Genomic DNA, 17,573 nt, shown 5'->3' on the forward strand with positions numbered 1-17,573 from the left:
CGCATGAATCATAAGTTCACGTGACTTATTAAAGTAATTTGTAAATGTACCCTTTTGAAATGTCGTATATAACAAGGACGTCACGTGAGCAAAATCGTTACAGCCACTGTGTTTAGATGGGGGTTTAGATCTGTAACCGGGTGGTCCTGGTCGATAGCACCGGTAACACTAAAAGACCCACCATTCGAATGAGTTATCGACGGTATTCGTATCAAGGAAGCGATTGTATCACAATCTGGAAGTATTTTCGTTCAGTATGGTTTATGAAAGATTAGCATCAAGTCACCCCGTTTCGAAAAATCTGGTTCCGTCTCTGCATACCAAGCAGTTATAATGACGTTTTTATTTAAATTTTTGCACGTACACCTCGCTAATAAAACGTTTAGGAACGCCACCGGAATATGACTCCGGTCGGATTTTTCATTAAGAACCCTTCGACTACAAAGAATTATATCACACGGTGTCGGTTTATATCGAGCTGCTTTGATAAGTTTCACATTTCATAACTCTCGTAGATTAGTGGAGGAGTCAACGTCCTGGTCGCGATTGTGGCGCTCTATAATACGTCGAGGGTTGTGTTTCGCACAGAATTTATGTGCCATTTTTATTATCGATAAATTTCGGAGTCGCTTTATCGACTAAAACAGTTAATGGAAAATTCCTCGGCTTTTCGCCTGGACTTTATGTAGATTTATGAAAATCCTCCGGTTGACCCTGAACTCGTATTCAGAAATATTCTAATTCCGATGTCTACTTCCGTTAAAATAATCCAATTTGGCCTCCCTCAGCTTTCCATTTCAAGGTCGTGCAGCCTCGCAGTAAATCAATACTTCACCCCTGTATACCCGGTGCTCACCCCAATCCAAAAATTGTTGGAGGGTACGAATTCCAGAATCGGCTCGTGCAACCGTGATAATTGGAATCACCGGCCCTTGGATGATTATTGGAGTGTGTCAATCGATAGATCGAAAAATTCGCCATTACGCGCCTGTTCCACCTCGAGGCCCTCGGAATTGTTGGATAATAAATAGATAATGTCGGCAGCGATTTTATTTTCTGATACTGATGGTGGGCCGGTCGATTCCGAATACCGAAAACAGTGCAAAAGAAAACGAGACAAAGAATGGGTGGGTCAACGAACTGGGAATGTGGTCTTCGCTTTTCAAATTACACTTCCGGCCGACTAGAATTTTTCAGATATTTTACGTTTGTTCTTGTAGATGGGTATCTCGATGGTGTGCAAAAAATATCTAGGACGCACAATGACTCCAGTTTTTGCCGGCAAATGTTTCGATTTCTACACCTACTCTTGTCACTTCTAATGACAATACTACTGTCAATCTCTTAAATCTCACGTTTCCAAATCGATCGTAAATGTCAAGAACCAAGTGGAATTTCGTGAAAAAACTGATCAAGAGCGACGACGTCGTGATCTTCTCCAAGAGCTACTGTCGCTACTGCAAACTAACCAAAGACATTTTCAAAGACTTGGACCGACGGTTCACCGCGATCGAGCTCGACTCCAGGAGCGACTCCGACGAGATCCAGACGATTCTAGGGGACATGACCGGGGAGCGCACCGTTCCAAGAGTATTCGTCCACGGAGAATTCATCGGCGGGGCCGCTGACGTCAAAGAACTCTACGAGAATGGACAGCTGGAAAGATATTTCGATTAACCTGTAGATAATGACGGATACTCGAATAAAGAGTGATTCTTAAAATTGTGACTTGTGGGGTCTTCTCGTTACACAACTCGCACAATCATGAATGATTGACATTATATTAGTATCTTGCGTAAGAACCGTTCCTGACCCAATTCTTGAATAAATTGCATGCTCAAATTGAATTTACCCAGACAGGAAAATTAAATTAGCACGAGATGGCAGATAATGCCAACAAATGTAGTAGCTTCGGAACAGGTGTCACGTTGAATTTTCTAATAAAATGATCAAATTCAGGATAATGTATTGTAAGGAAAGCACTCCGGGAGAAAACGGCCAAGTCGCGCTCATAAACTTTATGAAGCGGCAATCAGACTCCGGTTTCCGTGCATGTGAAATGATAAAGTCGTTTCTTGAACGTGCCAGATTTTCTCCTCGTATAGAGTCAACTTTAATTAATTCGCTTTATTGCAGCTGTTTAAAATATTTTCTTCATTTAAAATAACGTGACTTGCAGCATTAACACCTAAAATTTATATAACAGATTTTAACTCTAAGGGATTACATTTTTACAGTTTTTTAAGCAAAAACAAAATAGGGAAGACGACGCGTTGAAATAAGTTATAAGTCTAATCGGACAGCAATCTTTTACAAATTGTCTTGGAAAAGGCATATCTACAATTGTTTTTATTCACAAAATACATATACATATTATAATTTATTGTCTAATAACAATTTTTCGCTTAGAGAATAAATTTAAAACTTACTTAAATACATATATCAAAGTCCAGATATAATTTATGAGATTGTATTTTGCCAACTGTATTAGTCATTATACAGGGTCATCATAAATTACTGTCCCATCTCAGTTGGCGTTGAAAACCCACACAAATTTTGGATGTGCCGCCAGCCTTGCAACGTTAGACAAACTAGTAGACAGATTTCTACTACGGCCCGTAGCGCCACCTATCGGCGATGCAAGTCTCACTCATCTTACGAGGCTTGCGGCACATTCAACTACGTCACCAACGCCTACTGCGATGGGACAATAATTTATAATGACCCTGTACCTACTATTGATAGAGACACTCTAAATGATAATCTACTAAAAGAATCTGAGAAATTCATGAAAAGAAATAAAAAGTAGATTGAAGGTGGATAAAAAAAATCAGTATTGCATAAAAAAGGCGCTAGTCAGGGATACTTACCTAGTCGACAATGTTTGTGTCAAACTGGCGAAATTTTTATCGGGACAGATAGATAACAGAAATCGCTTTGGAAAAATTTTGTTTGCAACATATGCTGATGACTTGACATTTATGGTGAAAGAAAGGATAGGAGTGAATAAAAAAAAAGAAAAATTGGACAAACAAGAAAGTAAAAAAAGAAGATAGAAAATGTGTTAATTTTCAGAAAATAATTGGCAGTAGAAATAAAAAGAAAATGTTGGACACTGACAAAATGCTTAACGAGTAGCGATACTGATTAGACTGAATAGAAGTAAGATAGACTTTCTAGTATGCAAAGAAAAAAATAAAAGAAAAATGTAGTAGAAAGAGAAAAAAAACCCTACTTTTAATGGCTTGGGAAAAAAGGCAATGAATGTGTATTTGCCAATCCATTAATCGGCCGAGATAAATATATTAGAAAAAAATGCGTAGAGGTCCTTATACTATTCATTTAAATGTATCCTCAAAGTTGGCGTTGAAAAGTCGATTGTGAACGCACCACTCGTCAGTCTGCACAGTAAAAACACAAACAACGCAATATGTACTGTCGCCAGCAATAAATTTTGGTCGTCAATGTCATTTCAAAATTTGGTTAGATTGTCACAAATTTAAAAAATTTCCCTGTCTAATTATGTCCACGTCAACAAAGTGTCAAAAATTGAGAAAAAAATGACAATTAATGTCATACAACATGATGATAGGTTATGTTATTTACGACTGTTTTACAATGGAGCATTTTAGATTGCGTCAAAGAATGACCTTGACGACCAAAATTTATTGCTCGCGACTGTACTTGGATTTTGAATGGAAATGTTGAGAAAATGCTGGAAACATGAGAACGCTCGATACTGAAAAGGATATATGGAGATAAAAAAGTGGATGATCAGCGGAGAAGGAGAACAAAGGATGAAATAGCAACACTGCTTGGAAAACATAAAATAACACAGGAAATGAGAGGCTGGGAAATGTGAAAAGACTACCGGAAAATATGTTCACAAAGCAAGCCATATATGTGCAGAAGAAAACACGAGGGAAAGAAAAAGAGAGGGAGACAAAACAAAAAGTGGATACAGGAAGTCGAGGAAGATGTGCACAGGATGGAAGTGATTCAGTGGAGAAAGAAGGCAAAGAATAGAACAATTTGGAAACAAGTTTTAAACCAAGAAAGACAAGGGCCTTAATGGCCTCTAGCAAGATAAATAAGAACAAAAAGAATCATTTTGGCAGAAACTTGGTGTTTTATCATCAGATACACTAAACACATCATAAGAATGAAAGAGCAAATTTTAATCAGTTAATCGAAAACCTTGAAAGCGTCAGCAATGATTAAAGGAAACGAATGAAAAAGAAGATAAGGAAATGAAACATGAGAACAGAATATTAAAAAGCGTTTAGCGAGCAGCAGAGGAATAATTTGAACATTATTTGAGGTAGAAATTAGTCTGGTATTAAGAAAGATACGTACTCAGTTAATTACATCAACAGCGTTGATAGCAAAAAAATATATACAGGTGTATCTGAAATACGTGTGTTAATTTTAACCAGTGGAAGAACTCACCAATCTATGAAACTTTTGTCTACAAGATTTTGCAAAATTCGCAAAAGTATTCCAATATTTTTTGCCCCCCAATTTTTACCAAACAAGTCGTTTTGTGTGATTCTGATTACCTAGTCTCTATTTTTTTGTAATCATGATTATTTTAATTTTCATTATTTAATTTTTTCTGTAACAATACAATTTGTTGACAAGGCTCCGTTTCTACCACAATGGAAAATTTTGGCTCTTACCCATAGGCGGGTATACATTTGGATGGCTTATTTATTCCAAATTTTAAATCAATTTGTAATGCTTTTTCGTAAAAATAGAGAAAAGTAATAAATAATAATAATAAATTGGAGAGTTGTTCCACTGGTTCAAATTAACACACATATTTCAGATACACCTGTATATGTATAAAAAAGCTGAACAATAAAATATCAACGAAATACAGGTAAAGTCACTTAGAATATTAAAACGCTCAGAGAACAGCAAAATCTGTTGTATTATTGTTTTAGGAAGAAGATAACGTTTTCTTATCATAAAGGAAATGACTAAACCCTAGTAGAAAAAAATAACTTGGTTAGTTAATAATTTTACAAGCGTTGTAGCGGGAAAAGAAGGAAGAAAAATGAGAAGGAAGAAGTTCAAAAGTAAACAGCAAGCTGGTAATGGGATATAGAATATTAAAAAGAATGTAGAAATAGTAATTTATTATACATACAACGTGTAACAGAAATAAGTACATTAATTTTAACTGGTAATAGAATTCGTCAAAAGGAACAACTTTTCTATCTACCATTTTGCCGAAAAACGATGTTTAATTCCAAAAAAAAATTGGAGAGATTTTTCACTAAAATAACCACACGGCACTAAATACTGCAATGGCTAATTGAGATCAACGCTAATATGAAAAAAACATCCATTATTTTCATCCAGAAAACGTGTTTTAACGCCGAGATCGAAATTCAAATAAATCTACCCGTATAGCAAAAAATCCACTTCGTAACAATCTGGTTGTTTCACGTTTTTAGGTAGCTTAGTTTTGGAGATATGAACGGTTTTAGGAAAATCTTTCCTATTTTTTTAAGCCACTACGCAACGTTTTTCGCCAAAATGGCAGAGACAAAAGTTATTCCTTTTGATGAGTTCTATTACCAGTTAAAATTAATGTACTTATTTCAGAAACATCCTGTATAAGTTTGATAAGACACCATTTTGTTGCAAGCGTTTTTTAGAGCACGACGAGCGCACCGAGCAGTGCTAGTGCTATAAAGCAAACAAGTGCCCCTATTTCAAATTTAAAATTTAAGCAAAGTTCAAAACATAATGGTAGGAAATTTATATTTGGCAAATATAAAGGGTTGGTAACACTGTAACCAGACGAGCAATTCAAGTTTTGAATTTAAAGTGTGAAATAACCACGTAGCCACTACTCACTATCAGTCAGTGCCAACATTAAAAATTTAAGTAAATGTTTCCGAAACTGATATCGAAAAGAACTCTTTTTCGAAACCCGTTTGAGTGTGATAATGACTATGTTAAAGGTGCAAAATGGAAAAATAACAAATACACGTACATAAAAAATAATATGGAACATGAAGTAAAGGGGTCAATATGAAAAGAGCAAATATAAGCTGGACTGTCAGAAAGCCTGTAAGTGTTAGCCGAGGAAAAAGAAGAAAATAAAAAGAAAATGAAGAAGAAACTACATATTTAGAACATTCAAAAGATCGTTTGATCAGTGGAAAAGAAAAATTAAAAAGAGGAAAAAATATGAAATAAAATACATATGTAGATACCTATTGTTAAAAAAACGTAGAACACATCAGAGGCAATTCTTAGAATGAAATTTATGTTTCATTATTAAGAAAAGAATGTTGAATTATAAAATAGAAGTTTGAATATGAAATAAGCAAATTAAATGGACAGTTAGAAGGAGAAGAAAAATACGATAAAGAGAATGAAGAATATTTATGAGGAACGATTTAATGAAATGCTAAGAACATACAAAATAATCAAAAGAGTTTAAAAAAGAATTTGGAGCATAAAATGCAGATGTGAATATGAATGGAACAAATATAGGGTAGTCAGCTGAACGCACAGATAACAACAAAATTGTGCTGGAAAGGGAAATGAAAATGAAAATAAATAAATTGGATAAAAAAATGTCAATAAAATGCGTGCAATAACAAATAAGAACATATTAAGCATTCCTTTGAAAAGACGTTGATATTTCATCATCAAGAGAGGATGTTGTTAAAGTAGGCATATGAAAAAAAAAAGCTAAACTGTCAAGGATATTGAAAGGTTATCAGCGACGACCAGAAGAGAATGAAGGAGAAAATGAAACATGGAAGTCAAGAAAATGTACTGGTGACACCAAATAAAACAAGGGTTAAAAAAAGTGTAGAGAACAGTTGCAAAAACACAACTTGAGCATTATTCGAGAAGGAAGTGGATGTTTCACTCTCAACCAGAGCAACTTAAATCCTGAAGTGCAACCCTGAATGTGAAAAGTGTAAGGTGAGATTGCGGTATCAAGAATGTCAAAAGCTATTTGCGCAAATGAAGCTGTAAGAACTTGGAAACTTTGAGTATAAACATATTAAGAGGAAAATTACCCCTGAGGACTGACAGGACGTGATCTAAGAAAACTTGATGCTACGACTTAATCTCGAATAGAGCTCAACGAAACTTTTTCATCAGATTTTTAAGATTTTAAATAAACAAAGGCTCTGCTGAAATCTGAATCAAATCGAGCAAAACCAATAACCTCGTCTGTATAATAATAGATACATAAGCCTCAGAATTGCCTTGAAAAATGTGAAATATTTTTTAAAGATGCCACTATGAGTTGGATTGGTGCCCAGGTAAATTTCAGTCATTTCTGTCTTTAATCGCGCAATATTAATTATTCCGAAAAGGCTTTCAGAAAACTGGACTACATCCAATGAACGGGAAAGACGCGACCTAGGAATTTGGGCCGCTCAAGAGCTAATTTATCAGAACAAAACCAAAAAACAAGCAGAAAATCCACAAAGAATGTTTGTACCCCAACCTTATATGGAGGTGCGGCCAAAACCTCGGGGTATCTCAAGAGGTGACCCCGAGCCCTCCAAACGTCCGACCAAAAGCAGCCGGACCCTTCCAGAACGTCCAACCTCCACCAGTCGATGACTCCAAGGGTCAAATATCCTGTTGGAGGTATTTAAACGCGAGAAAGAAAGAAGTCGATAAGAGAATGACAGCAGGTGTGGGGTAAACATTCGACGAACGGAGAAACAAGTGAGGGCGGTCGCGGCGACAAGTGCCTACACTACACACAGCCGCTGCGATCGGCTCAGTTTCAGTTTGGTCGTCAGTCGTGAATGTTGTGTGAGACGATCGCGGTCGGCGGTGCACGTGTTTTCATACTTCACCGACGATAATGTACATTGACGAATAGCGCCGGAACGGATAAATAACATGACAGTCGAATTGTGTGAGTGAAGATTTTGAAAATTGTGTTCAAAGTGGGGGGCGACTCGTTGCCATGATTATATCAAAAGATCTGTTTCTGCTGGGAGACCAAGACTACTTGAGACTCCCCAATAAGGACGAGAAAAGGCCAACTATGATAAGACCTGTCGTTAAACCGCAAAGGTAATTTGCTTGTCTCGGGGTCGTTAGCCCGCGTTACGACACTCTTGGTACTATGGAAAATAGTACCAAACGGACGGCCTCTTCGGTATGTGCTTTTGACCGGATTAAATGAATGAGTGGTGCGCTGGCTCCAACCGCTACGGACTATTTTTAAATATTCCATTGGAGTTTTCGAATACGTCATTATTTTCTAGCTGTCATTTTCACACATGAATAGAATTTATTTCGGTGGTACCGCGATTGAAATAGCACCGAATGACAATTCGCACGACGAAAATATGTCACCATTGGTATTGCCAACCAGAATTGCATTAGCATAAACTTTGCTTATGACGAATTTATGAATTCGACCTGTCACTGTGACAGCCGCCGGATTCCACAACAAACGTCAACCTCCCCGACTAACCACATTTTCGGCATCACTGGAATCGTGTTTGTTTATTACATTATACGAGATATTTTCTCAATTAATTTATGTACGACATATTCTCCTCCATATCGCTATTATTTATTGTAATGGTCGCAATGCCCCGTGCTCAGCTTTCATATTGTCTGGAAACTGATCCATACTCTTCATTCGGTCTTTCCAAACACTTTGACTTCCGTAATTCGGCGGCGAATGCTAATATTATTCATAAAATATGTTAATGCGTCTGTTAACAATGTGCAAATTTGAAAATTTTTGCAAATCTAAATTTTAGATTTCCTTTTGATTCCATACTGCAAAAGATTTATTTCGCTTGAGCCGAGAAATGATCCGACCTGTCACATTATCAACCGTAAAGAGGGTCAAATTTCTTGTTCTAGTCTCCATTTATCACTACACCTGTTCGAGGATTACAGTCACATTTGCACCAACCAAAAAAGACAAAACCGGTCGTCATCTCAGTTTACATTATTTCCACTATTCAAATTGATATTTGGAGGAGTCAGGGGTGGACTCGTCTCGACACTAATTTTTCTAACAAATCTGTACCTAATTAAGAGTAATCGAGTACATCTGTACGATTTTGGTTGATCTTTCCGAACAGATTGTAGCACATTTGTCAGTACCTAGTTGTTTGTCACCTATAACCTCTCCAAAAATAGTTCCCGCTTGAAAACTCCGCCTAAATTTAACCATTATTTTTGTCAACTTGCCTTATCTAAATCTGACACCTTTCCTCATTGTCTGGCGTTGCCCAATCTTCGCCGATATCGATATCACCGAATCCACCTTCGGTTGGTTTTTGCGCACTAAACGCACCTTTAACATTCACAGCGATCAGCAGGTCATAAAGTTTATAACCGTCCTGTTCGTCTCTCTATCATGGCATCCTTCCACTGTAACAATTTTACAAGATTTATGTTGATTATATTGCTTGTACAACAATTTTCAATCCTGCAGTGGGCACTTTATTCTCTATTTTGATTTACTCCCCAATGAAACTTTTACCAGGGACGACGCACCTCCAGTCGTAAAGTCGCCGGGAAGAATCGCGGTACAATAAAATCCGTGAGGGATTTGTTTCGTTTCAATTAAGCGTCCCAAAAGTGAAATTATGTGAAAATGCACAATCTCGGATCTAGAGAATCTCAGTCTCGACCGGAATTCGAGGTTATCGTCCACCCTGTGTATTTATTTAAATTGTGACGACTGAAATATGGCACAGCTGCTGCCCGACCACCTGTTCAATTTGTTCAAATCCTGCAAAGTGTCGGGTCGTGAAATTGTTAATTAATTTATCGGGAAGGGCATCAACGAGTAGGGGTCAGATTGATGTTTTTCAATTTTTTTTATCCGGCTAAATGAGTTACGACGGAATTATTTATAAATGTCGAGATTATAATAAGCAGTTGCGATTTTAATCGTTTTTTTTTTTTTTGTGGAAACGCCCGCTAGAGGCCAGATTTACACGCCGAAAGCAGGAATTTGCCGAAAATACTAGTCGTTACATCATAACTAATTGGTCCTGATCGTGGCTGAATTTTCTGAGAATTCGTGGGAAAAACCGTGCGGTTCCCGACTGCGCCTAGTACGGTCCTGTCCGCGTATAATTGCGATAAACTGACACACATGCGGTTTTAGGTCAATGCACTTTATCATATATACAAATGATATTCACATAACAAACTTGCAAAACTGCCTACCATATATTTTTTCTCTTCAATATTTAGACTGGTTGGTCTAAACACATCCTTCCCCAAACCAAATATTTAGATCTTCTCGCTCTTTTGACGGACCTTATTATTTTCTTTGGACTTATCTATCACCGACGACTAATTTCCAAATGCATTTTGTTTGTTACCTTAATGACTACGTTCTGTTTATTTTCGTCAGCCAACAACGATAAGTGCTATTATTTAATATTTATACATGATGGCTGAGACTTCGTACTTCGCTGCACGTTACTGAAGAATGCTTTTAATGATCAATTTGTCTCCTACACCCACATGTTGCTTAAAACGTTGCCAAAGCCCGTAAAAAGACAAAAAAACTTTGTGGTGTCTCGGGATTATAATTAGAAAACAGTGGCGGCGGAATCGAGTACAATGCACGCCAGTGATCTGCCAAACATCTTTGTTGCCTCTTCGCTCATGGCTCTGGATCTTGAGCAGGTCGGAAAAGTTACGATGGATTTTATATTTAAAATTGGATTCTGTTGGATTTATTAAGGCATGCAAGCAGTTCAATCAAATTCAAAATTATGAATAGTTCATGTTAATTGAACACGAGTATATGACGAAATAAATCAATGCACCATGAAGCAACCTGGAGGTAAATTATCGATAATTACAAAATGTGTCATTAATTATTATTAGGAATCAAAGGTGCAACAAAGTAAGAAAGGCCGGCTTATGAACCGCTGTTTGCGGTGATTTGGGTTTGAAATGAAATTCCGAAAATAACATGGTTTATTTTTTATAGTTTCTTATGTGCTTAGATGTCACCGGGACAAGGAAATTGAAAGATTTTTTTGTATTATTAGTCTAATCTGAATTATACAAATCATTTGACTGAACAAAAAAAAACTTTTTGCAAGAATTATGGATCATAAGTACCTACAGGGTGTCTCAAAATTCGCGAATTCCGAATTCAGAGCGTTGTAGGGGATCACTTCAGTAGTCCAAATATGGAAATAAAAAACAAATCGGGACTCCCCCGACAAAGATACGTTGGTCTGAAGGTGGACTCTTTGAAGTGCGTTTTCTTCAATACAGGCAACAATTTTTTGAAAAATAGCTTTACTTTGGAGTAAAAATATCTTAAATGTAATTTTTCATAAAAATGGAACGGCAACGTAGCTAGAATAGAATTTTGTCACTGTGGATATGAAGGCTATGTATTGAACAAAATTAAAGTGCTTATATCTTCTTCAGGAAGAGCGAATTTTTTTTTTCTAAGTATTTTTCTAGCTCCACTGGGTCCTCCCCTATCACGCTCTGAATTCGGAATTCGCGAATTTTGAGACACCCTGTATAAATTGAGAGTTTTTAGAAGCAGACAGTGCAAATATTTTATCACTCATCATTTGAAGTTTAAGATTATGAATGGGACTCTTCATAAATAGTAGTAAGTCGAGTGTGTGTAATAATAATTCAATGTGAATTAACTTCCTGAAAAAGTAGATTGCTCTGTTCTACCTCTAATTATTAGGGATGTAGGGTTTAACTGGTTTAATCAGTTAAAGTAGCTAACGTGGTTAAGCGTAAAAAACTAGCCAAAAAATTAATCAGGAAACCTATTTGGTCGGTTAACTGGTTTAACCTAGTTAATTAGTTGATGGCTAAGCCCGGAATGTTATTATAGTTAGCTTGGTTGACTAGATTTTGATCGGTTTAGTTCCACAAGAATAATTTATAAAAGTTTTTTAAAATACGATTGTATTCTTCAATTCAATTGTTTAACCAATTAATTTAATTGATCAAATAAGTTAATCGGTTTCTTCGAGTGCTTTGGCTCTTTCGTTGGTTGAGGTTTTTAACCGATTTAACCACCAGCTGCCAACTGGTAAGCCAGTTAAATCATTCAGCCCTAGCAATTACATATATGTATTAATTTTATCCTCAAAGTAGGCGTTGAAAAATCCATTGTGAACGCACCACGGATTACAGATCACCGATCAGCTGTTCTATCTAACCTCACTTTTTACTTTGTGTTTTTACTGTGAAGACTCGAAGACTGACGAGTGGTGCGTTCACAATCGACTCTTCAACGCCAACTATGACAATAAATTTAATGAACATCCGATATTTATGCTTGTGAGGATCGTATTTTGTCTTTTTTTTTTACGTACATCGTTGTGCCAGTTTTCTTAATCAGGAAGTTGATACCGAATTAAAAAATTCCCAATGCTAAATAATTTTAAACTAAAAAAAGTTTTGTTATCACAAGAATAATATTAATAAATTTACTTGATAAGTGTAATATGGCAGTAAATTGTAACTTTTTTTGAAGATAAGCAAGCTAGACGTAGTTGTTTTTTGAAAAATTTTATCCGTTATTGTAAAAACCAGAGTTAAAAATTAATTTCAAAGCACTTTTTCTTGATGGTTCTACAGCTACCGTTTTTAGTTTAGTTTGGCAGTTTTGTAATGTACATTTTTATAATTTCCTTTCATACATATTTTGCGTAGTAAGACGTTAAACGATATTAGATTTGACAGTTTTTGGTTGTTCCGTACGCCATATTACATTAACCCAGAAATTTAAAATTTTTACAGTATGGACCTTAAAAAACCCAAGCTAAGGTTACCAATCGCCGGCGCCGGTTTGAGATACTTTGCTAGAAGTTTGCTTTTAGAGATTTTTATTTCAAAAATGTAAGTACATACATACATAACGCGTGTTTTTTTTAAATTTGGCGTTGAAGAGTCGATTGTGAACGCACCACCGGATTACAACTCTGATCAGCTGTTTAAATCTAACCTCACTTTTTGGGTGTTTTTAATCCGCAATTTGAAAAACCTGTCTTTTTTAAGACGAGTGGTGAGTGGTTCATTCACAATCGACTCTTCAACGCGAACTTCGACTCGAAATGTAAAAAACACGCTTTATATGAAAAAAAACTACGAATAATTTTTTTTTAACCGTTTCCGTTTTTTGTTTTTTCACTTTCAATGAAAACACGGTTGATTTAGGGTCCAATAAAAATATATTCTCTTGGTTTTTCTTTCAGTGATTTATTGATTTTATTGAAATTTACGCCAACTCTACTTTCACATGACAATTTTTCTCTTAAAGGTTAATTTGTCCATGTGTTCTCTTACGATAATCTAAGAGACACAGATATTTTATATAAATGAAGTAAAACGTAGATATGCTATTACCAGTGTTGCTGTTCTTCTTATCTTTCCTATTGCCATGAATGAACTAGGTGATATTAATCACATCGCTGAGTTTTTCCACTGATGTTGTTTTCACACTCTTCATATTTTATTAATCTGTAATTTCTTTAAGATAAAAATAGACAACTTCTGCATAGGAGTAAATTATGTAAACTAATATTTTCTCTTGTAGATATGCTATACCATAACTGCGTTATAAATCTTATCTGTAACTATTTGCACCTAATATTTTGGAGAAAAGCAAACAGTTTGCATTTTTCCTAATTACAATCTAAGTCAACAGTTGTACTTTTCCGCTTAATTGTGTTTTGTTAGTAGGTACTACGCTTAAATTATATCTAGGACAAACTGTGACCAGTGTTTCCAAATACATACCCGGTTTGTGGTAATACAAAGTGTCTATAAAAGATTGTAGGTACATATATCAAGAGTCTGCTCTATAATTTTATTGTGTCGAACTATGTTGAAACGTTGAAGCCGTCAAATTAGATGTCAATGGTCACATGTCAATTTATTAAATCTTAGCGTCAGTTGTATTTTGACTTTTTAGTTGTTTTGCTTGTGATTTTGTTCAGTTTTTCTATTTGGTACCACAGTATGCTACAGAGCGGCAAAAATCAAGTACGTTCGAATTCCACAGAACTCTTGATCATAAGTAGACACTTTCTAATATTTTTGGTCAATTATTGCTATGATTGTTTTGTTTTTTTTTTAACAAAAATATTTAAATCACATCTGATATTTTAGCACTTGAGACGTTAACATTGTAATTTATTGAAGTTACCAAATTGGTGAATATGTTCACAATTTTAATTTATGAAAGGAAGATTTTGAAAAAGACTTACTTATTCACAGTCCAGTTTACGTAAACTAGTAAATTTTTGCTTTGCCACAACAATTTCACTGATTCAAAACAAAATAAAATTCCCGTTGTAGCCACTTTCCTGGTGTTACTTAATCACCTCTGCCTCCCCATTTTTCTTGCAGAGACCACATTTCTCTTATTCTCCACGTTCACAGTCCATACTTTTGCTGCTTCACTTAATTGTTTTGTTGTCTCTTTGGTGTTACCTCCTCCTCACCTCCCGTTAACAGCAGGAAAATTAGTTTGCGGTTAATACCGACGACTAATCTGTCGAATCGTGATGATCAACTCACCAGGTCAAACGAATTCTTGCATGTCGAAAGTACGTTTTTCGAAGTCACCAACTACATTCGTGTTTGTTTCCATGTCAGCGACTTCATTAGTTTTGTAATTTTTTTCGTGGCGACTTAAGTAAACAAAGTAAACGACGTCAAACATTCGATTTGTCGCAAACCCATAAAATTTTTTCGACTTTGTGTCGTCCCGAGTTATTTTTTAAGCACAAACACATTATTACCAAAGCGAAAGTTAGTTTCTTGTATTGCGGGTCTAGTTTTTGTAAGGAAATTTGGGCACAGCTCTCGGGAAACGATTTATTTTGTTATTTTGAACGGCACAGTTAGAAATCAGGCGACGAAACTAGAAAGTTAAACGGGAGTATGCACCGTTAAAAGGATAAAGTGTTGGTGTAGATAACTCTTTCAAAATTGGAACAAACGGAAATATGCAAATGTGAAATGTCAACGTATTTTTTTAAATAGTTGCAACGGCTATTAAGCAGCTTTCTCGGTTCGGCACGATTTATGGTATCTTTGGTATAAAGCTGCCGCCTACGCATCGAGCTGTAAACAAATTTCTTCCGTTCTCTCCCATAAATCTCGAAAAATTCCACCCGATTTAATCAGTGCGAAAGGGGTTGGCCCCCTCGCAGGAATTCGCCTAGTTCAGGATTTCGGGTTGTGTAGCAGCAAAATATGAAACGTGCATATGAGTTATACAACATTTTTTTCCCGTCTGGTTTGAATATGCATTCGACAAACTCGTTTTGAAATTCCTGCTAGTTCTGTGCGCTTTTTTATGAAATCATTTGGCAGGAGAGGTGCGCGCTTTAAAGTGAGGTGTTGGTCATAAATTTAAATCCTTGGTCGGACTGCACCTGTAACATTGTTAATTATCACGATCGTAATAAAGTGAGTAATTATGTTTTTCAACCTCAAAATAATTCCAATGTTCTTGCGAAAATAATGCAAAAATGTTAAGGTTTCGTTCATTAACACGTCTGTTAAACCAGACACGTGCACTTTTGTTTTTATTTCGTTAATTATCAAACCAAAGCAAACATTTAAATAATTCTACATTACTTTTGATGTAATAAAACCCACCGGTCGGTATAACCAGACTTTTCGCAATCTTAATTAGAATTTGTAGCTATTTTAGCATTTATGCGATTGTAAAAAAAGAAGAAAGTTGATCCAGTAACAAAATCGTGGATCGTTGAACTTTGTATTTTTTCGTGTCTTGTTATCACTCGTATGAAGGACGTGCGCAGGTTTTCACACGTGACCCCCTAAAACGTCAATTTATTACGGACCTTATCTCGCGTCGTCGCATTATCCTTGTTTTGTATTCTTCTAAGCTGTTAGCGCCAGGTCGTGACCCGAGATGGGGCACCTTTAATGGATTTTTACCGAACGCGACTAATTTTAACTGTGTTTCTTCCAACACGACAAATTTCGACGAACACATTTGCCGTCATAACCCGCTCATAAAGTCGCCTGTTTTGCACCTCCGCGTCGTATCAGCGTAAAATCGGTGTAAAATTTGCTCCTGCTTCGCGTTACCGACAGCAAACACGAACCAGAAGGCGCTAGTGGAATATTTCAAGAAGTGGAAAACTAGAAAACGGTCTAAACATAACCGAAATTTATGTAAACGAAGACCCCGCAAATGTAAACTCGTCTAGAAACAACTCATGAATTTTGATATGAAATTTGTTGTTTTTGAGAGAGCACGATTGTGCAAATTATTTTATGGCCATAATTGGTAAAGTAAATTTGAACAAGCACGTGGTAGACTGGCGGTATTGTAAAAAATATTAAATTGGAGATAATGTTTTGATGCAATTATCGTCGATGATTAGGCCGAATTTAAATCAGGGAGCAGCATTTATTTGTACGCAAGACTCACTCAAGCACTTCTAATTTCTTAAAAAACAAAGCAGATCATTGGAATTTTACTCGATAACGTAATTTTTTTAATGGTTCAGTACCTGCATCGCAGATTTAAATGTCACATTGTTGACATTTCGGTTTAAATGTTGTAAATTGTTGGCTATCATATTGTTCACACAAAAGCGCCGCCGCGAAAACCATCGCGAGTTCAATAATCCTTTTGCTGCTGTAAATGAGGAGAAAAGATCTACAACGTTCAGTTGAAGAGTTGATTGTGAACGCATCACGGATTACAGATCAGCTGTTTAAATCTAACCTCACTTTTCGCGTCGTTTGTGTTGTGACTGACGAGTGGTGCGTTCACAATCGACTCTTCGGAGAAGTTTAAATGAACACCCGATGTATCTTAAAATGTGCAATGTATAGCTTGACAAGAACAAGACATTCAAGACTTTTTGTAGAATACCAGTGCTGCGATAAAAAAAGAATTAACACCCAACTGTTGCGCATAGCTTTGATGACGCAGTAATATCGATCTGTAATTTGAAATGTTTGCATCATACACGCTAGGTTTCAGATCTGGACCGTGGGCTGACCGTTACGGAAATACCATCTGTGATAATCCACGAGTCCGGTAGCGTGGGGACGGTCGTTGTTTAAGATTAAAAGAGAAATTGCCAATATATGAATTCGAAGGTACCACATGTGGGTCAAGAATCTCTCTTATATACTGATTTCTTGTAAAGCAACAACGCAATCCAGCATACTCCTCTTTTTGTCACAACCGTCTAGAAAAACTGCATACCGTTAATATTTATAGAAGGGACGTTAAACCCACATTGGTCAAAATTTATGGTGCTTATCAAGAACCACATGGGATTTTTTTGGCATCGGTGTGGCAAAAATTTTATTACCGTAATCGGCTATGCTTGTCTAACACGAGTTGTCACATAACTTCCGGTATACCTCAAATGTAACGTTTTCTTGATAAAATCTGTTTATCATATCGAAAGAGATTTTAGAGAAAAAATGGTTTTTTGTAAAATCGTACCAAAATGACAGTAATTTGCGGGCGTAAATAATGCTTTTTGCGCCCTAAGGCCTAAAAGAACAACAATTAATTTTAATAGATCTTT

At 36.2% G+C, this 17,573-nt stretch overlaps 2 protein-coding genes across 2 annotated transcripts in view; both read left to right on the plus strand.

The window, feature by feature from the left end:
• Rhau (RHAU helicase) overlaps positions 1-17,573 on the plus strand; it is a 138,604-nt gene that overhangs the window by 16,831 nt on the left and 104,200 nt on the right. The gene's annotated exons all lie outside the window — the stretch shown is intronic.
• Positions 7,750-17,573, plus strand: part of E23 (Early gene at 23) — a 91,242-nt gene continuing 81,418 nt past the window's right edge. Inside the window, exon 1 of the mRNA XM_069058156.1 lies at positions 7,750-8,073. Coding sequence (XP_068914257.1) covers positions 7,964-8,073 — 110 coding nt within the window. The 5' untranslated portion in view covers positions 7,750-7,963. The remainder of the gene's footprint in view (positions 8,074-17,573) is intronic.

Source organism: Tenebrio molitor, chromosome 9 (assembly GCF_963966145.1).
Source record: "Tenebrio molitor chromosome 9, icTenMoli1.1, whole genome shotgun sequence".
In the NCBI taxonomy this organism is placed as follows: domain Eukaryota; kingdom Metazoa; phylum Arthropoda; class Insecta; order Coleoptera; family Tenebrionidae; genus Tenebrio; species Tenebrio molitor.